This window comes from Cherax quadricarinatus, chromosome 55 (genome assembly GCF_038502225.1).
Source record: "Cherax quadricarinatus isolate ZL_2023a chromosome 55, ASM3850222v1, whole genome shotgun sequence".
Taxonomy (NCBI): domain Eukaryota; kingdom Metazoa; phylum Arthropoda; class Malacostraca; order Decapoda; family Parastacidae; genus Cherax; species Cherax quadricarinatus.
Window position 1 is genome coordinate 19,969,074 of NC_091346.1, and position 21,736 is coordinate 19,990,809.

Below are 21,736 nucleotides of genomic sequence, written 5' to 3' on the forward strand. Positions count from 1 at the left end.
ACGTAATAAGTCTATCGATCTTGATTAGAATACAGCATATGCACAAAGAAGGGGCTGCACTCTAATCAAGATTAACGGACTGATTACATCAACTCCAGAGTGAGGGATTCACTACCTCAAACTCCTTCTGATCTTCACCATTCTTCTTTGTATTGGGCTGATGAAGCCATTGTGGCGAGATGTTTCCACAATAAAAATACCCAAATGCTGCACACATGTCTAATTCATCAACTTGTTGGTTCTCTGAAACATGTATTTATATCATAGTTTCATGACTATTACTCTTCTTGGCACCTCCAACATCACTAGAATTCTTGAGTACAATTGCTTACATCCAGAGATGAGATGGGGTGAGGAAAATTTCCAAAATCATTAATGGCAAAACTGCTCAACAGGAAAGCAGAGGGAAAAAAAAAATGCGATGCCATTTAGTATCCAGATTTAGCATGTAACTTGATGCTATGGAAATCTATACAAGGCAATATGAAAATTTCATGTTAGCTGACTCTTTCATGATTCACTGAGAAATATTAAAAATCTTGAGTGCATCCAAGTTCACTTTTTGATTTACAGTGCACAAAATCAAGCCATGTGATGTCATGTTCTAAGCATTTACTATACTTTTAGGAACAGCAGCTATAATGCCCAACATTAAATGACTAAAGGGTATAACTCCTAAGTTGACATGTAGAGGCTTCATTATTCTGAAAAAGTTGGCTGTAATGATCAGGCCAGGACATCACTGATGGCAACTACTGTAAACACTGGCCATTTTACAGCTCAAGTATAAGGCTATACTTATAGGATAAGTAGATGGCCAGCTATCTTCCAACAGAGCCACTGGGATGCATTGAGAAAAACAACACATAGGACCACAACATGGTAAATGCTGTGTCACTTCGCCCTCTCAAAAAAGGGAAGTCGACACCATGATCTAGGAAACCTAAATTAATACATTTCACAATAAAGAAAGAATTCTGACTTAGCATAACACTGATTTGTAGCTCATTATTTATAACTACCTTATAATATTGCATCATGTATTGTGCAAAAATCTGTCATTACATAGTAGGTAAGACCATCAAACAAACACTGAACTGTTGTGACTGGTAAATGGTGTCTGAAATATTTAAAGTGAATCCATATAGGAATTTAATATGGACAAGGGCATTTGAAAGGTTAAGGACAGATTCAACATCATACTCTTTCTACAAGGAAAGAGAATCAGAACTGAAGATACTGTACTTACATAAACCATCCTGTCCTTATCCATATATGAGACAGTAGCCACATCACTTTCTGTAGTCTGAAGCTCAAAGAATCCCGAACCTCCTGTTACACTTAAATCCAACTGTAAAATATAATTTAAATTAACAATGTTAAATCACTGCAACTTCATTATAACAATTATTCACACCACACACTGATCTCAGACACAACACTTCCATAATCTTCAACCTCTACAACATTCAAAAATCATGCTTCAAGCCCATTTAAAACATATTAATCAGTACCTGCATACTCAATATTTCCCATTATGCAATCAGACAAACTTAAATATACTTTCCTTCACTAACCTGTAATTTACCTCATCCTTCATTCACCCCTCTGCTGATACATCCACACCTACACATCTTTATACATTCACTTCCTTCTGCTGCACTTCTTTCTTCCAGTTTTTCAATCACCATATATATACTTCTTATTCTACCATCTTCCTGTTTTCTATTGTTTTCACATCTTTGAAACACCCTTCCAAACTATGTATGAACCTCCTGCACATACACTTCTTAATTTCCCAATAGCATTCTTACAATCCATTTTTCCAAATACACTGTAATGGGTTTTTCTCAAAACCAAATCACTTTGCAAAAAAACCCATAATGAAAATAAAGTTAAGAGGAGTATTAGATATTCTAGCTTATGGCCAAGGCCCTCTTTAGAAGTCTACCTCAGTGGGAGACCAAAATCAACAACACTCATCTTTCATTTCATTTTGTCTGTGTGAATTTGTTTGTCAGTGACAAATATTTATTATGTTTGTAAATATATTTATTTCTTGGTTAACTGACTGGGAAAATGAAGTTTACCTCTTATGAAGTACACAAATGAATCAAAGTAAATCAACAAGTCTTTTCATAAAATTTCAAAATCAAATTATTTTCACCCAAACTGGCATTATATCTAGTTTCCAAAACTCACATATACTTGCATATGCATTATTCTGAATAACAGATCTTCCTGTATGATGTATACATATAAAATTTAAGAGAATGCTTGCTTCCACTGTACCTTATTATCTTTATGCTGATACAGAACTGCAGATGGTGGTTTCAACATGGCATCCTGAACTAGTCTGAGTGGCAAAGAAGCTGAGAGGGAAGACAGTGTATGTTGTATGGCTGCTTCAGACGCCAACTTGTTGAAACCAGTAAGTTTCACTCCGACTATCACTTCTCCCACTTCTCCAATGGGATTTAGCATCTGATGGGCTGCAATAAAAAATTAAACTACTGTAGTTTTTTGCATATATGATGAAATGTTATAAAAGGTTAGTGGATGGCAAAAACCACTGTAAAGGTATTATTTGAATTCTCTTGCAGTATTTACATAACATTGTTGAGTTCACTTGACAAATACAATGTTACATCAAGGTAAGCCAACACAATAAATCTTAAATTGATCTGTGAATCAATAGTTAGTTTTGCTGCATCAAAAATTGTTTGGAAAAGGTGCATGTCTTTTAAGACCTGGTGGGCTGTGATGGAAAAACTTGGAAAAAGTGGTCATCTTTCTCATTTTCCACTAGTAGGATGGATAAACACAAGCTAAAGTGAGAAGACATGACAGATGGGTCACCAGACTTGCTTCAGTTCAGATTATTCCAGAGCATATACCTAAAGTGCAGTACAGTGGTCTGATTCACAATTTTTTCCAAATATATTTGACTTCTAACTCAGATTCTCCCTTGACCTTTATATCTGTGTAATTATCTATGAATCTGAATGGGGTGAGCTCTAGCTCTTGGTCCTGCCTTAATTTTTTTACCCAGTGATGTGATTCAGCTGTTATACCTCTTTTTGAACCACTGTTTGGAGTTTGCTTCAACTGCTTTTTCTCAGATAATTCTATTTCTTTACCACTTTTGTGTTAAAGAAATGCTTATTAATTTACCTGAAGCTCATCTAGGAGCATTATTTCCAACTATAGTCCCTTGGTAAAGACCCTATCCTATATATAAATTCGTTTAAATGTATTCTTGCTTGTTTTTCACTTCCTAAGCAATGTAATAACTATTTTTTTATATTCTTTCACTACAGCTAGTGGGTAGAGTGGATATGTTTAAAAGTAGATTCTTCATTTACTTACTTTTCACTGGAAGGCTGAAGCCATGTATAGTAGTGACTTGCATGAGGCTGGAAGGCTCATCAGGAATAACTGCTAAGGACTCATTTGACAAACTCCATTTGAAGACCAAGGAGGATATGTTGTCAAACTTACGATTATCAGAGTCTGTTACAATCACTTCCATTAAAAGTGATTTATAACAGTGAGCAACAGACTGTAATATATAAAAAGAAAATAAGTTATTCAGATTTATATACAGTAAGTTGACCTAATCCAACCAGCACAATGTAAAACTACAGTATAATGTAATGAAGATATAATAATATACAATACAGTGGACCCCCGCCTTACGATATTATTTCATTCCAGAAGTCTGTTCGGGTGCCGTTAGAGACCAAATTTGTTCCCATAAGGAATATTGTGAATTAGATTAGTCCGTTTCAGACCTCCAAAAATACACGCACAAAAGCACTTACAAAAATACACTTACATAATCGGTCGAGTTGGGAGCTGATCGTAATCAGGGAACAACAATGTCTAATCTGGCAGGTAACAGTAAATTTTTCTTGCCTGAATTAATACACATCTGGATATAGCTCCATGGGGAAGTGGAACAGAATTCTACCTCCATAAGCTATGCGTGTCGTAAGAGGCAACTAACATGCCAGGAGCAAGAGGCTAGTAACCCCTTCTGTAAAAAGAGAAACTAGTTTTTCTTTTTGGGCCACCCTGCTTTGGTGGAACATGGCTGGTTTGTTGAAAGAAAGATCTGGATATAGTGGTTAGAAAAAAGCTACGTAGTTACACAGACAGCAACCACCCAGGGAGGTACTACCGTCCTGCCAAGTGAGTGTAAAACGAAAGCCTGTAATTGTTTTACATGATGGTAGGATTGCTGGTGTCTTTTGTCTGTCTCATAAATATGCAAGATTACAGGTACGTCTTGCTACTTCTACTTACACTTAGGTCACACTACACATACATGTACACGTTTATTTATACACACTCATCTGAGTTTTCTTTGATTTTATCTTAATAGTTCTTGGTCTTATTACTTTTCCTTTTATATCCATGGGGAAGTGGAATAAGAATCTTTCCTCCGTAAGCCATGCGTGTTGTAAAAGTCAACTAAAATGCCGGGAACAATGGGCTAGTAACCCCTTTTCCTGTAAAGATTACTAAAAAGAATAAGAAGAAGAAAATTGTCAAAGTGGGAAGTCTGAATGTGCGTGGATGTTGTGCAAATGATAAGAAAGAGATGATTGTGGATGTTATGAATGAGAAGAAACGATGTCCTGGCTTTAAGTGAAACAAAGCTGAAGGGGGTGGGAGAGTTTCAATGGAGAGGAATAAATGGGATTAGGTCAGGGGTTTCAAATAGAGTTAGAGCTAAAGAAGGAGTAGCAATAATGTTGAAGGATAAGCTATGGCAGGAAAAGAGGGACTACAAATGCATAAATTCAAGGATTATGTGGAGTAAAATAAAGATTGGATGTGAAAAGTGGGTTATAGTAAGCGTATATGCACCTGGAGAAGAGAGAAGTGTAGAGGAGAGAGAGAGATTCTGGGAAATGTTGAGTGAATGCGTGGGGAGTTTTGAATCAAGTGAGAGAGTAATGGTGGTTGGGGATTTCAATGCTAAAGTGGGTAAAAATGTTATGGAGGGAGCAGCAGGTAAATTTGAGGTTCCAGGGGTAAATGTAAATGTGGAGCCTTTAATTGAGCTATGTGTAGAAAGAGATTTGGTAATAAGTAATACATATTTTATGAAAAAGAGGATAAATAAATATACAAGGTATGATGTAGCACGTAATGAAAGTAGTTTGTTAGATTATGTATTGGTGGATAAAAGGTTGATGGGTAGGCTCCAGAATGTACATGTTTATAGAGGGGCAACTGATATATTGGATCATTATTTAGTTGTAGCTACAGTTAGAGTAAGAGGTAGATGGGAAAAGAGGAAGGTGGCAACAACAAGTAAGAGGGAGGTGAAAGTGTATAAACTAAGGGAGGAGGAAGTTCGGGGGAGATATAAGCGACTGTTGGCAGAAAGGTGGGCTAGTGCAAAGATGAGTAGTTGGGGGGGTTGAAGAGGGTTGGAATAGTTTTAAAAATACAGTATTAAAATGTGGGGCAGAGGTTTGTGGTTATAGGAGGGTGGGGGCAGGTGGAAAGAGGAGTGATTGGTGGAATGATGAAGTAAAGGGTGTGATAAAAGAGAAAAAGGTAGCTTATGAGAGGTTTTTACAAAGCAGAAGTGTTATAAGAAGAGCAGAGTATATGGACAGTAAAAAAAAGGTGAAGAGAGTGGTGAGAGAGTGCAAAAGGAGAGCAGATGATAGAGTGAGAGAGGCACTGTCAAGAAATTTTAATGAAAATAAGAAAAATTTTTGGACTGAGTTAAACAAGTTAAGAAAGCCTAGGGAAAGTATGGATTTGTCAGTTAAAAACAGAGTAGGGGAGTTAGTAGATGGGGAGAGGGAGGTATTAGGTAGATGGCGAGAATATTTTGAGGAACTTTTAAATGTTGAGGAAGAAAGGGAGGCGGTAATTTCATGCACTGGCCAGGGAGGTATACCATCTTTTAGGAGTGAAGAAGAGCAGAATGTAAGTGTGGTGGAGGTACGTGAGGCATTACGTAGAATGAAAGGGGGTAAAGCAGCTGGAACTGATGGGATCATGACAGAAATGTTACAAGCAGGGGGGGATATAGTGTTGGAGTGGTTGGTACTTTTGTTTAATAAATGTATGAAAGAGGGGAAGGTACCTAGGGATTGGCGGAGAGCATGTATAGTCCCTTTATATACAGGGAAAGGGGACAAAAGAGACTGTAAAATTATAGAGGAATAAGTTTACTGAGTATACCAGGAAAAGTATACGGTAGGGTTATAATTGAAAGAATTAGAGGTAAGACAGAATGTAGGATTGCGGATGAGCAGGGAGGCTTCAGAGTGGGTAGGGGATGTGTAGATCAAGTGTTTACATTGAAGCATATATGTGAACAGTATTTAGATAAAGGTAGGGAAGTTTTTATTGCATTTATGGATCTAGAAAAGGCATATGATAGAGTGGATAGAGGACCAATGTGGCAGATGTTGCAAGTATATGGAATAGGTGGTAAGTTACTAAATGCTGTAAAGAGCTTTTATGATGATAGTGAGGCTCAGGTTAGGGTGTGTAGAAGAGAGGGAGATTACTTCCCGGTAAAAGTAGGTCTTAGACAGGGATGTGTAATGTCACCATGGTTGTTTAATATATTTATAGATGGGGTTGTAAAAGAAGTAAATGCTAGGGTGTTCGGGAGAGGGGTGGGATTAAATTATGGGGAATCAAATTCAAAATGGGAATTGACACAGTTACTTTTTGCTGATGATACTGTGCTTATGGGAGATTCTAAAGAAAAATTGCGAAGGTTAGTGGATGAGTTTGGGAATGTGTGTAAAGGTAGAAAGTTGAAAGTGAACATAGAAAAGAGTAAGGTGATGAGGGTGTCAAATGATTTAGATAAAGAAAAATTGGATATCAAATTGGGGAGGAGGAGTATGGAAGAAGTGAATGTTTTCAGATACTTGGGAGTTGACGTGTCGGCGGATGGATTTATGAAGGATGAGGTTAATCATAGAATTGATGAGGGAAAAAAGGTGAGTGGTGCGTTGAGGTATATGTGGAGTCAAAAAACGTTATCTATGGAGGCAAAGAAGGGAATGTATGAAAGTATAGTAGTACCAACACACTTATATGGGTGTGAAGCTTGGGTGGTAAATGCAGCAGCGAGGAGACGGTTGGAGGCAGTGGAGATGTCCTGTTTAAGGGCAATGTGTGGTGTAAATATTATGCAGAAAATTCGTTGTGTGGAAATTAGGAGAAGGTGTGGAGTTAATAAAAGTATTAGTCAGAGGGCAGAAGAGGGGTTGTTGAGGTGGTTTGGTCATTTAGAGAGAATGGATCAAAGTGGAATGACATGGAAAGCATATAAATCTATAGGGAAAGGAAGGCGGGGTAGGGGTCGTCCTCGAAAGGGTTGGAGAGAGGGGGTAAAGGAGGTTTTGTGGGTAAGGGGCTTGGACTTCCAGCAAGCGTGCGTGAGCGTGTTAGATAGGAGTGAATGGAGACGAATGGTACTTGGGACCTGACGATCTGTTGGAGTGTGAGCAGGGTAATATTTAGTGAAGGGATTCAGGGAAACCGGTTATTTTCATATAGTCGGACTTGAGTCCTGGAAATGGGAAGTACAATGCCTGCACTTTAAAGGAGGGGTTTGGGATATTGGCAGTTTGGAGGGATATGTTGTGTATCTTTATATGTGTATGCTTCTAGACTGTTGTATTCTGAGCACCTCTGCAAAAACAGTGATAATGTGCGAGTGTGGTGAAAGTGTTGAATGATGATGAAAGTATTTTCTTTTATTGGGGATTTTCTTTCTTTTTTTGGGTCACCCTGCCTCGGTGGGAGACGGCCGACTTGTTGAAAAAAAAAAAAAAAAAAAAAATATATATATATATATATATATATATATATATATATATATATATATATATATATATATATATATATATAAATATAAACAGCACCACATTCTTTCAAGAGCTTTAGTTTGACATGTTTAATATCCACAGTGTACTGTATAAGAGTGTTAGTAAATTAGAAACAGGGAAGGCAAAATACTGGTGTCTTAATTAGAGAACTGGGTTTAGCTTTTTAGCATCACAGTAAGCATAATTTGCAGGACAGCCAAGTGAACTTTAAAGGCAAAAAATCTGAATTCATAAACTAAGATCACAGATATAGAGAATGGATAAGCTAGAAACCTTTTTTTTTTTTCTTTCATTTACCTAATTTTCCCCTCATGCTCACAAACTATTTAAAGGAGTATTAATCTAATGCAATGCAAACTCTTTTGATGATTAACTATGGCTAATGAAGTTTTAATCATATTACTTGTATTCTTTATATTAACTTACCACCCCAATCTCTGCTACAGCTGGACAAGGTGACTGAGCAGCAACAGGTCTCTTTATAACAGCTGCCAAACTAATTGCATCTGGCAATGCACACACAACTTTCAGAGTTGAACTAACCTGATGGAGAAAGATCATAATTAACCCTTTGACTGTTTCGGTCGTATACATACGTCTTACGCACCACTGTTTCTGACGTATTTATATGCGTAAATTCTAGCGGCTTCAAATCAAGCGGGAGAAAGCTGGTAGGCCCACATGTGAGAGAATGGGTCTGTGTGGTCAGTGTGCACCACATAAAAAAAATCCTGCAGCATGCAGTGCGTAATGAGAAAAAAAACTGACCGCTTTTTTGGATTAAAACGCCGACTTTGAAGTGTATTTTCGTATAGTATTTATCGTTGTATTCTTGTTTTCATGGTCTCAGGTGATAAAATGGAAAACATATTACAGAAATAGAGATGATTTTGATTACTTTCACGATGAAAACGACCTTGAAATTGAGCTCAAAGTAGAGGAAATGTTCGATTTTTACCAATGTTCAGGAGTAAGCAAATCACACCACACGTCCAATAAACTTCAACTGGGGAGTCTAATATTCTTTCACTAGTGCACTGATATTATTTATACCATTTTTACAATAATGCAGTAGTCTGCATAACAGTAAATTTTGTATTTTTCTGTATGAATAAAAAATCAAAATAGAAAGCAATAGTAATATAAGAGGGGCCTAGAGACGTGACTAATGAACAGAGGATATGTTATTTTAGTGCCAAGAATGTCTACATTGTTTATTCTGGACCCTATTTTGAAACTGGCATCTTTTTCAATTTGCGTGAAATTGGCCAAATTGCCAATTTCTGACCACTTTACTGGATAGTTCAAATTGGTAAATGGGCGGTTTCTTGTACTCAAGAGATAGAAAAAATGAAGTTCTAAAGAAATAGCTATGAGTCTGATCAACTGGAACAACAGAATTGGCCAAAAACAGGGCTAAAATTTGGCAAAATCACCGATGCGTATATGTCGCTGAGACCGCTAACTTCACGAGAGCGTAATTCCGTGAGTTTTCGACCAAATTTCGTACTTTTGGTGTCATTACCATCGGGAAAAGATTCTCTATTATTTCATAAGAAAAAATAATTTTTTTCCCAAATTAATTATGTTAATTTAAACTTTTTTTTTTTTTAACCTTGCAGGCTAACTCTCATTAAAGTAAGGTGGGCCAAAAAAAAATTTTCACCATCATTCATTCATTTATGAAGGGATTCTGGGAAACCGGCAGGCTGGACTTGATTTCTGGAGATGGGAAGTACGGTGCTGGCACTCTGAAGGAGGGGTGTTAATGATGCAGTTTTATAACTGTAGTGAAAACATGCCTCTGGCAAGACAGTGATGGAGTGAATGATGATGGACGTTTTTCTTTTTCGGGCCACCCTGCCTTGGTGGGAAACGGCTGATGTGTTAATAAAAAGAATAATATTCATTCAAATGCTGTATTCAACTATATGTATGTAGTTGCAGGGTGTTACAAAAAATGCGGTATCTAATAATGATAGAGATCTCCAGTGAATACTAGAGAGGACTGCCCTTCTAGCATCCAGCCTGTTACTAGGTTTTTGTAACAAGTAGTCAGTATCCTGGTCCAATTATCCATCAGAATTTATTAAGATTCAATAGTGCTTCAGGATTACAACTGGTAGGCTACTTACTAAAGAGATTAAAATTTAATAAGTTTATTAATAACAAAGTTGTCTAGGCTTATATTATCAAAGTAAATTAAAGTAATCAATTGAATATAGGATACAAGTTCCTACACTTCTCTCGTGTACAGTAGTATTGTGCTGAAGGCACATATCACATCTTTATGGCTTTTAAGTACTGTCTGGTACAGTGTTAGCATTTAATAACAACGTACAAATATATACAAGTAAGTTTGTGTGTATGTGTGTAAGTGCTCTAAGTAGTTCGCTATGTCTCAAGACTCGACTAGACTTAACCAGTGACTGACTAAAAGTCCTCACAAACTAACTTCTTGACCAACCTGGCAATCAGAACAGCTTGCTTGAACAATAAAGCGACTGTTAAGCCGAACAGCAATAAAACAAGCAACAGCGACACAGAATCAGGAACAAGGAGATAATATAACGACACTAAGTAGGGACCATCTGCAGATCCTCCACAAGTCACAAAACTCCCATACTACTGAATCTAAGTTCAGCATTAGAAAATCCCCGACTGTGACAGTACACAGATACCAGTACAAATTAGGTCAGAAGCTACAGCTCAGGACCTGAGTTTCTCAGAGTGTCTATGCGACACACAACCACAGTACATCAAAAATCACTAAGTCTAGACCATGTTCTGTGAACAGAGTTACACAGAACCAACAACAAGAAAGCGACAGAGACGATCTTCCAACAAGGGCCCACAAGGTAGAGCAGTAGAGGGACCTCTTGTTAGAAGCAACGTCCAACCGACAATAATCAGCGCAGGCCAGGCCGACACTCACTCCTGGTGAGGTGTGATCATCCCCCCTGATCACGTGACTCTCCATGGACTGCTGTTGCCCAGCAACACAGAGAAGCCGGCAGGGAAACAAGCGGAGCGATAGTTAGGCAATGCTGTCAGCTACTTAACACTCGAACTATGAGCACTGAATAATATATAAATATTACATCCTACCTAATAATATAACTAAGTCAAATAATAATATAAAGCAATATATTTACAATTTAGCTAATATCGCAAATATAAGCAATATAAAATTACATGAACAGGTAATATACATTATATACATTGTGACCCATTCAGGGGTCACAATACAGGGTTTGAGTCTTAACTCCTGGCTCCACCTCTGAATCTGCCACTTGCCAGATTCACTCTCCTAGCCTTGTTGGCCCTGTCATAGCTATTCTTAAAATCATGCATAAAGTCTGCCTCTCCCACTTCATCAGGGTCATTCCACTTCCCATCCACCCTGAGACTGTAGAAATTCTTTCTGACTTCCCTGTGACTCGTCTGTATCTTTAGCTTCCCAATCTGCAAGTAAAACTCCTCAAAATGTATTTTTTTACATTTCACAATTCATGTCTATAAAATTTTTCATGTCACTGGCCAAGAGTGTGAGCAAATCTAAAATGAAAGGGAAAATATTCTCACCATTTATGCTGAAAGAGATGCTGGGTTCTCAGGCAAGCAGCCTATGGAGAGTGGCATCCCCATACAGAGAAGAGTGGCACTCCCCACCTACAGAAGACACATCCTACTCCTAGGCATAAACTATAACCTCACCACAGTGTTAAAGTGACCCAGAATTGGGGGGCTGAAATTCTCTGTATAACATTCACACTACACATTACTCTCAATCATGACATCACTGTCTTTAGGTTCCTCTTTTTTCTTTTGAGAACCAAGATTTTGAGAATATAAAGTTAATGCTTTATATTACAGGAAGAAAGAAATCTGAACTTTTATACTGCATATACTGAATTTATAACCCAAATTAAGATTAACAGACTATAATAATTCTCTCAGCTTTTTAACCCTTTCAGGGTCCAGACCCAAAATCTGATATGTGTCCACAGGGTCCAAGAATTTCATAAAAAAAAATTATTTTTTTCTTATGAAATGGTAGAGAATTTTTTTCTGAAGGTAATAAAACAAAAAGTACAAAATTTGATGGAAAACTGACGAAATCATGCTCTCACGAATTTTGATGCATCAGTGATATTTACGCATCGGCAATTTTGCCGACTCTGACTCCCATTTTAGGCCAATTACATTATTCCAGTCGACCAAATTATTAGCCATTTCGCTAGTATTAATTTTATCAATTGAGCACAAGAAATCACCAAGTCAACTGTTTCAACTACCCAATAAAGTGATCAGAAATTGGTAGTTTGGCCAATTTATCAAAAAGTTCAAAATATTCCTATTTCAAAATAGGGTCCAGAATAAACAATGCAAGCATTCCTGGCACTAAACCAGCAGTTCAAAATATTCTTACTTCAAAATAGGGCCCAGAATAAACAATGCAGGCAGTCCTGGCACTAAACCAGTATTTCCTTTGCTCATTAGTTACGTTTTCAGGCTTTACAAATGAATTCCATTTTGATTTTTTATTAACATAATGAATTTTTATTCAAAAGAAATGGAAGATTTACTTTTATGCAATATTGTAATTATTGCATAAATAACATCAGCGCATTTGTGAACGCACATAAGACCCACCAGCTGACGTGTATTGGATGAGTGATGTGAGTTGTTTACTCTTGAACATGGGCAAAAATTTAACGTTTCTGCTACTTTGAGCTCAGTTTCAAGCCATTTTCAGCGCTAAAACCAATCAAAATCATCTCTATTTCTGTAATATATCTTCCATTCCATCAAATGAGACCAAGAAATCACAAATACAACTATAAAAAACATACAAAAAAACACTGCAAAGTCGCTGTTTTAATCCAAAATTACGGTCTCAGTCTTTTCTCATTATGCACTGTGTGCTGCAGAATTTGTTTTATGTGGTGCACACTTACCACATAAATGTATTCTCTCATATTTAGGCCCAAATTTACCACTCACAGCTTATCTGAGTGAGCTGAGCTCATGGCGTAGAACTACAATTTGAACCCAGAACTCAAAGCCGAAGAACTATGGCACGGACCCTGAAAGGGTTAAACCATTTACAAGAATAGGAATAGCAACAAGAAAAATTTCATAAATGGCTGAAATTTATTATACTCTACTACTAAAAAATTAACATTAATATTGTAAAAAATCTAAAATAAAAAAAAAAACCTTCTTCAGATGATAGGCAACACTTTAGTAGCTAATCATAAAATTTTGGCTTTTCACAAAACAGAGAAACAAAAAACATACTACACATGCTCTAGCTTCACTACAAAATAACTTACACTTCGAGGATGAGGAAGAGTTGGAGATGGAGAGTTTCCAACAGTAAGAGTGAGTGTAAACTCGCCAAGATCAAGGCACAATACTTCCACAGCATGTATATCAGAATGTTTCTTAGTTTCACCTAAAAGCTTCACTCTTACCATATCTGTGTTGTCTATCTTGACTGAAATATAAAATGAGAAAAACACAATATAAATTTACTTATATAAACTCAATAAGAATTCAGGTTCAGTAGATTTATAAAATTAGTTGAAAAGGGTACAGTAATGGAGGCTTCTTCCACAAAATGCATCTACATTAGCTCACTCAGGCATTTTGCAAGCATAAGATTCAACTAAATACAAATTGTGCCTTTTTTTTTTTTTTTTTTTTAACACATCGGCCGTTTTACACCAAGGCTGGGCGATCAAAAAAAGAAGAAACCCTTTGATCATCATTCACTTCATCACTGTCTTGCCAGAGGTGCACCTACACTACAGTTAAAAAACTGCAACATACCAACACCCCTTGTGGGAAGAACTGCCTATGTCTTCAGAATTACATGCTCTGTACACAATAACAAGTCAAAATTGCTGGGTCAGCCCATACCATTTGTTACAAAATGCAGTAAGTTATAGTGACCAGTAACATTTAGGGTATAGTGAGAGGGGACAGGAGCAAGCTGTTGCATAGGACACTCATTACCTTACTCAACCACTCACTAAACCCATGCAGCCTGTCATATGCATTCAATAGACAGGGTATTCTGAAGTCAACAGATTCCTGATGTCTGTCCAGCGAATGCATCTGCAAAATGGCAATCATCCCAATCGAGTCAGTAATAGTAATGGTGGTAGAAGATAGAGGGTTATGATAGTCAGAACAGAACTGGTGGTAACCAGAAGTAGAACCACTGGTACACACAGCTCAGAAAGTGGCAGTAGAATAACATAATTTAGGGTAGGAAAAGTACTAATTTAGTAGAGGTAGTTGTAACCCACACCTCCTGCCTAGCTCCATCTCTCCTGTAGATTCCATGCCGTTTTTCAAATACCTACATGGTATATTTTTTCAGGTTTTCATGCTAGCAGTGGTTGAGGGAGTGGAGAGTAAGAAGAGAGCCTTCTGCACTTTTAACCTTCCCTCAGACACCTAGATAATACGAAACAGTCATTACTCTGAGTAGTAGATAGTTCTCACCATATAGCCTCAGTAGATTTTCAAGTCCAGTGTTATCTGTCTTTACCATGTACTCCCATGTATTCTCAGATTATTCTATCTCCCCTGATGACTGAAGTCTTCTTCACATACTACTGCATCACCTCCACATTCAGTTCTGTCTCACAAAGCCTTTCATGAAAGCTTCTTGCAAAGCATAATTTTTGCTCATTCTAATTTGTAAACTGCTATACTCCTCAATTTCTCACCATTCTTATGAACAGACAATGCATCACTTCAGCTCTCACATAGTTTTGGTCCTTTGTTTTGGGAAGAGGAGTTGACTTATGGTTGATCTTAATTAAAGGTTAATTTGAGACAAATTATTGAAAAGTTGACCTATGGCTGCAATTATTCAAAGACTGATTTAATGCAGATTATCTGAGTGTTGGTTAATGGTTGAAATTAATGAGTAGTTGACGTATGACCGAGATAATGACTTGTATTGCGAGATACTTCCTGCTTAATCAATAAAGTAAACGTTAAAAGTGGTTAGCTTTGAAAATGAAAATAAGACCATTGGACAAGACTAGCTATTAAAAACTTACAACAATGAGTAGTGTGAGGTTAAGTGAAAAACATGAGTATAAACAAGCAAAAAATAGATGAAAATAAATTTTATGTAGTCAACCAATTATTCAAGAAGTTTCTGCATGCATGGAAGGAACATTCATTATTGTGAGGAATGATGACTTCAGGAATGACAAGGAAATCAGAGAACCAACCTTTGGCAGTGTGAGAAGACGGTTTGCTTATCCAAGGTAAAGGACCACCTTCAAACAGTATAATCCTTGAAGAACCTAAAGCTAGAACTGTCCTTCCAGATGATGGGTTAATAGGAGTAAGAGGCCTTGAAAGAAAAATCAAACACAATTAAAGGATTTTGACATTTTTTTATTAATGCAGTGCCTAACCAAGCAGAATACATTCAAAGTAAGTTTTAATGTACTTAAATTCTTGGTATGGCATCCATATTTAACAATATCTAGTGCTATCAAAACCCAGTGACTTAGTTACTAGCACATTACTATACATTTATGACTAAAATAACTAAACACAAGCACCTCCTATCCAGTTATACCATTTCTGTATTTTAAACCTGTTATCATGAACTTATCAACTTTCTTAATGTCCATAAATGCTGAAAATGCTCCAGTCCGTGTTTCAGTTTGTAAGTACAGTTTTACACACAAATGATTTAACACTGAAAATACAGTATCCATGTATTATATTAACTCTGAAGCACATAAAGAAACAAAGAATTCAGTCATGGAGCTTTTAGCATATTTCTTGGACTGTCACTCAATCAAATCTCTTCTGATAATTTATAAATTTATCCCTTTCATATATTTTTGAAACGGCAAATTCATTCTGGGAAATATTTCCAACAGCTTAAAAAAAAAAAAAAAAAAATTAACCACATTGCCTTACCTAAATGCAGCAACCACAGTCGAAGCAGCCAGTTCACCTTTAGTACTCTGGTAAGAAACTTTAACTGCAGAAAACCCTGGGGTTTTTCCTTCGACTTCAACAACTGCACAGGAGCTTTCAACCGTGGGTTTCTTTACGTCTGAAAGTCAGAGAATAAACTTATATTAGATCCATTGTTTTACATTTCTTTTTTTTTGGGGTCACCCTGCCTCGTTGAGGTGGTTTGGTCATTTAGAGAGGATGGAACAAAATAGGATGACTTGGAGGGTGTATAAATCTGTGGTGGAGGGGAAGATGGGTAGGGGTTGTCCAAGGAAAGGATGGATGGAGAGGGTAAAAGAGGTTTTGTGTGCAAGAGGCTTGTACATACAGAAATCACGTGTGAGCGTGTTAGATAGGAATGAATCTAGATGAACGGTTTATGGGACTTGACGAGCCGTTGGAGTGTGAGCAGGGTAATATTTCGTGATGGGATTCAGGGAAACTGGTTAGGTCCTGAATGTGAGAAGTACAGTGCCTGCACTCCAAAGAAAAAGTGAGAATATTTGCAGTATGAAGTGGCATCCGAACTGTAGTATCAGCACAATTCTGACAAGACAGAAATAGAGTGAATGATGGTGAAAGTATTTCTTCTTTTTCAGGACACATTACCTTGGTGGGAGACACACAGTGTGCTATAAACATAATTAAAAGTACATTAGGAAGACACAAAATGTACATACAATATATCAAAAAATATAGTCATTGTCCAAAGCAGGGATCTTATACAGAAAGAATATGAAGGGAAGGGGTAATCAGGTTTCATGTAAGGAATTGGAGAATATCTACAATTCACTGGATAAAAAATTATTCACCAGCATCAAGATCCTACTTCCATGAAGCACAAAATGCAGGGCTAAAAAAATTGTGTAACAAACCTGGTAAAGCAATGAATTTGAGTTCCACTGGTTCTACTTTCAGAGGTAACTGGTGGCACACTGTGAAAGGCACCATAGTATTATCCCACTGTGTGAACGAGGCCACATGCAGAGGCAACCTTTCTTCAACTTCTACCTCGACAATTCCCTCGAGTAGTGTCAAGCCTATGGCCTCGACAATGTGGATCTGTACATGAGTGAATTATTATTATTATTGTATTCATTGAGAAATGTAAATCCATTGGGGTCACACAGTGCTTCTATAAAAAGTGAAAATTATGAAATTTTTTATACTATACATTAAGAAAAGGTTCCACTGTACAGTACTTGTACAGTGGAACCTCAAATTTCGAACGTATCGCTTATCGAACTCTTTGAAAATAGAACCCTTTTTTCGAACCAACTTTGTCCCTATTATCGAACTCGCCCCTATTTTTGAACCGCCGGGTACCGGACCTGTCCGGCAGCCCGCTCTGTCCGTGTCCCCACGCAGGCGCTGTGAGCCAGTCTGGTTTTGTTGATGCTTGAGTGAACACTAACCTGCTATCTCATTCAAACATCTTATGATTATTTCATTGTGTTTAGTGCTTGAGAGACTGTGAAATAAGCTGCAATGTGAGCATTGAAACTTGCTGGTGGTACCCCTGTGGTAAAGAAAGTGAGAAACACCATAGATGTGAAGAAGGAAATAATACAGAAGTGGAATGATGCCCAAGTGGAATGATGTCTACATGTTTGTGGAGAAGTACCACCCTGAGCAAGCTGAAACAAGCCATCTTTGCAACAACTTCAGTAACAGAACCATGTCCCATTTTAGGGAAATCTTAAAGAGGCACCAGAAACAGAGGACTGGACAGTTATTTTGTGAGACAGGGGTCCAGTGACTCTCAAGCTGGTCCTAGTGGCATTAAAACACAGAGAAGGGAAGTAACCCCAGAGAGGGCTTTGATACCTGAAGTCCTCATGGAGGATTCTCCTTCCAAACACTAACCCCAACTCCCTCTCTCCTCCTCCCTATCTTCCAGATGCCATCACCAATCTTCAATAAAGGTAAGTAAAATGTTATTTTTTTTTTTTCAACAAGTCGGCCATCTCCCACCGAGGCAGGGTGACCCAAAAAAGAAAGAAAATCCCCAATAAGAAAATACTTTCATCATCATTCAACACTTTCACCACACTCACACATTATCACTGTTTTTGCAGAAGTGCTCAGAATACAACAGTTCAGAAGCATATACATATAAAGATACACAACATATCCCTCCAAACTGCCAATATCCCAAACCCCTCCTTTAAAGTGCAGGCATTGTACTTCCCATTTCCAGGACTCAAGTCCGGCTATATGAAAATAATGTTATTTTATATATTTATTTAAACTTATTAATACATAATTGAACACTATATTTGTTGTGTGTATGTAAAACTATAATTAATCTTCATAAAATTTATTTTTTTTGTGAATATTTTTGGGTTTCTGGAACGGATTAATTGTACTTCCATTACATATTTCTTATGGGAAATATGGCTTCGCTTTTCAGACTTTTCGAATTTAGAACTAACTCCTGGAACGGATTAAGTTTAATATTTGAGGTTCCACTGCATTACAAGAAAGTTGTACAACTTAGTTGAAAAGCTCTTTAAGGTCAAAAATTAATATTAAAAATGCACACTAGAGGCCTGTGATAACCAAATTAATTCACTAATTTTTTACCAGCATAAACATAAATTTAAAATTTTATTTAAACTGGTCACAGACCGGGCCGCGGGGGCATTGACCCCCGGAACTCTCTCCAGGCAAACTCTCCAGGTAAAACACATCCCCAAAAGTTGACATCTTAACTTTTGTTAACTTTTTTCACCAACAACACTGCCAAGACTATCAGTTCCTCATATATTTTATCTTAAGCACATGTCTTCAGCCTCCTCCTTCCCTCTCTCTAAACCACTGTCTTGGCTTAAATATTGTTGTAATCCTTCTCTGATAAATATCAGAAGAGAACTTACATAAATTATCTTTCTAGGAATCTATACAATACACAAAATGTATGTACACAGAATATCAGAAGAACAGGCTGAACTTGCAAACATGAGTAGCATTTTTGAAGAAGAAAAAAAAAAAAGGTGGGGGTAGAGGGTAGGGGGGGGAAGGGTTAACCTGTATGTGAACCCAGGCCATACTCGAACATATACTGTAGGCAGATACATAGGGATGTTTCACTGTACTAACCTGAGCTGCATCTTTGTTATGTGGGTTGAGTACCATAGATGCAGTAACTGATACAGAGCCATGAGTCTTTGTCTTGCATACACCCATCTGTGATACCCCAACCACTTCTGTTTTGCTGCTGCTCCATATTACACCACCTGAACCACCAATAGCCTGCAGAAACAAATATACATACATTACATTCATTATACAAGATAGTGTATAAACAGAATGAAACATCAAATACAATTAAGTGGAAGATGCTGTAAAGTATTTATTACTTCTACAAAATTGTTTGCAAGAAAATCAGATTGAAAAATATGGATACAAAGGCTTTGCAAAATACTGTAAAGACTAAATTCTTGTGGAAAATTTGTTGCAAAGTTTCTATGAAAAAACATTATACAATGAGAAAATGATGATTATTGAAATTATTAAAATAAAAGTAAGAGTTTTTCATGTTGAGTGAAATGGCCATGATCATTCAAACTAATTACAGAAGGAGCAATGTGTGTGAAAACAGATTAACCCTTTTACTGTCTGCAATAAATATCTATGTCACTGAAACCAGTGTTGCTTCATAGATCTATGTATGCACAATACCCTTAAATAGGCCAGTGGTGAATTTTGGTCTAGCCATGAGAGAATGGCTTTATGTGGTGAGTGTGCAAAATAAATAATAAATCCTGCCCCACACAGTACACGATAGGAAAAGCAAAACTCTGATTTTGTGTTTAGTTTAAAATAGCTTGAAAGAGGTTTCCAAAGTGACAAAGTTATTCAATTTTTGGCAACTCTCCTGAGGAAGGGTAGGGCCTCTTCACCTTCTGTTTTATGGGTTTTACAAGGTCTCTTCTTCAGTTAGTGAGACAGCTTAAACCATGACCAATCATTCTTCAGTAAAGCTTTTGAGGCTGTTGATCACGATAAAGAATTTGATATTATTTACGTTGATTTTAGTAAGGCTTTTGATAGAGTTCTGCACCAAAGACTGTTAAAGAAAGTGGCAGCTCATGGCATTGAATGAAAAGTGCTCTCATGGATCGAGTCATGGCTCACAGACAGGAAGTAGAGTGTGTCCATAAATGGGGTTAAATCCGAGTGGAGATCTGTAACAAGTGGCGTTCCACAGGGATCAGTCTTGGGCCTGTTGTTGTTTATAATATATATCAATAATCTTGATGAGGGAATTACTAGTGAAATGAGCAAATTTGCCAGTGACACAAAGATTTTTTTTTTTTCAACAAGTCGGCCGTCTCCCACCGAGGCAGGGTGACCCAAAAAAGAAAGAAAATCCCCAAAAAGAAATTACTTTCATCATCATTCAACGCTTTCACCACACTCACACATTATCACTGTTTTTGCAGAGGTGCTCAGAATACAACAGCTAAGAAGCATATACTTATAAAGATACACAACATATCCCTCCAAACTGCCAATATCCCAAACCCCTCCTTTAAAGTGCAGGCATTGTACTTCCCATTTCCAGGACTCAAGTCCAACTATAAGAAAATAACCGGTTTCCCTGAATCCCTTCACTAAATATTACCCTGCTCACACTCCAACAAATCGTCAGGTCCCAAGTACCAAGTACCCAAACACAGATATCAGGGAACTTCAGGAGGATTTAGACAAACTCAGTACCTAATCAGAAAAGTGGCAGATGCAGTTCAATGTAGATAAATGCAAGGCTCTGAAGCTCGTGAGTGTCCATAATCCTAGCACTTGTAAGTTAAATAATGTAGAACTTAGCCATACAGATTGTAAAAAGGACTTGGGGGTTATGATAAGCAATAACCTTAAACCAAGACAGCAATGCCTAAGTGTACGTAATAAGGCAAACAGATTACTGGGATTTATAACAAGAAGTGTAAGCAACAGAAGTTCAGCGGTTATATTACAGCTTTATACATCATTAGTAAGGCCTCACCTAGATTATGCAGCTCAGTTCTGGTCTCCATATTACAGAATTGACATAAATTCGTTAGAAAACATTCAGCATAGAATGACTAAATTAATACATAGCATTAGAAATCTTCCTTATGAAGAAAGATTGAAGACTCTTAAGTTACATTCACTTGTTAGACGAAGAATGATGGGAGACATGATCGAAGTGTATAAGTGGAAGATGGGTATTAATAAAGGGGATATAAATAAGGTCTTGAGGATATCTCTCCAAGAGAGAACCTGCAGTAATTGGATTCAAATTAGACAAATTTAGATTTAGAAAGGATATAGGAAAGTACTGGTTTAGAAATAGGGTAGTTGATGAGTGGAACAGTCTACCTATTTGGATTACTGAGGCTAAAACCTTGGATAGTTTCAAATTTAGGTTGGATAAATACACAAGTGAGAGGAGATGGAGTTGAGTGGGACTTGCATATGAGTGGATAGTTATCAGAGCTTATTTCTTGGACGGCAGTGAAAATTGGGTTGGGCAAATGTTTTGTTAGTAGGATGGATTGTGCAGGACCTGCCTAGTACAGGCCAACAGGCCTGTTGCAGTGTTCCTCCTTTATGTTCTTATTCTTGCTTATATTTTATTAATCTAAAAATTATTTTATTATCACACCGGCCGATTCCCACCAAGGCAGGGTGGCCCGAAAAAGAAAAACTTTCACCATCATTCACTCCATCACTGTCTTGCCAGAAGGGTGCTTTACACTACAGTTTTTAAACTGCAACATTAACACCCCTCCTTCAGAGTGCAGGCACTGTACTTCCCATCTCCAGGACTCAAGTCCGGCCTGCCGGTTTCCCTG

General features: G+C 37.3%; 1 protein-coding gene across 1 annotated transcript in view; it reads right to left on the bottom strand.

The window, feature by feature from the left end:
• Positions 1-21,736, bottom strand: part of Gp210 (nucleoporin 210) — a gene marked incomplete at its 3' end in the record, with an annotated part of 78,295 nt that overhangs the window by 19,185 nt on the left and 37,374 nt on the right. The window contains 9 exon segments of the mRNA XM_070096896.1: positions 1,250-1,351; positions 2,293-2,492; positions 3,370-3,562; positions 8,310-8,426; positions 13,223-13,386; positions 15,146-15,270; positions 15,852-15,990; positions 16,769-16,955; positions 18,996-19,148. Of these exon segments, the coding sequence (XP_069952997.1) occupies positions 1,250-1,351; positions 2,293-2,492; positions 3,370-3,562; positions 8,310-8,426; positions 13,223-13,386; positions 15,146-15,270; positions 15,852-15,990; positions 16,769-16,955; positions 18,996-19,148 (1,380 nt within the window).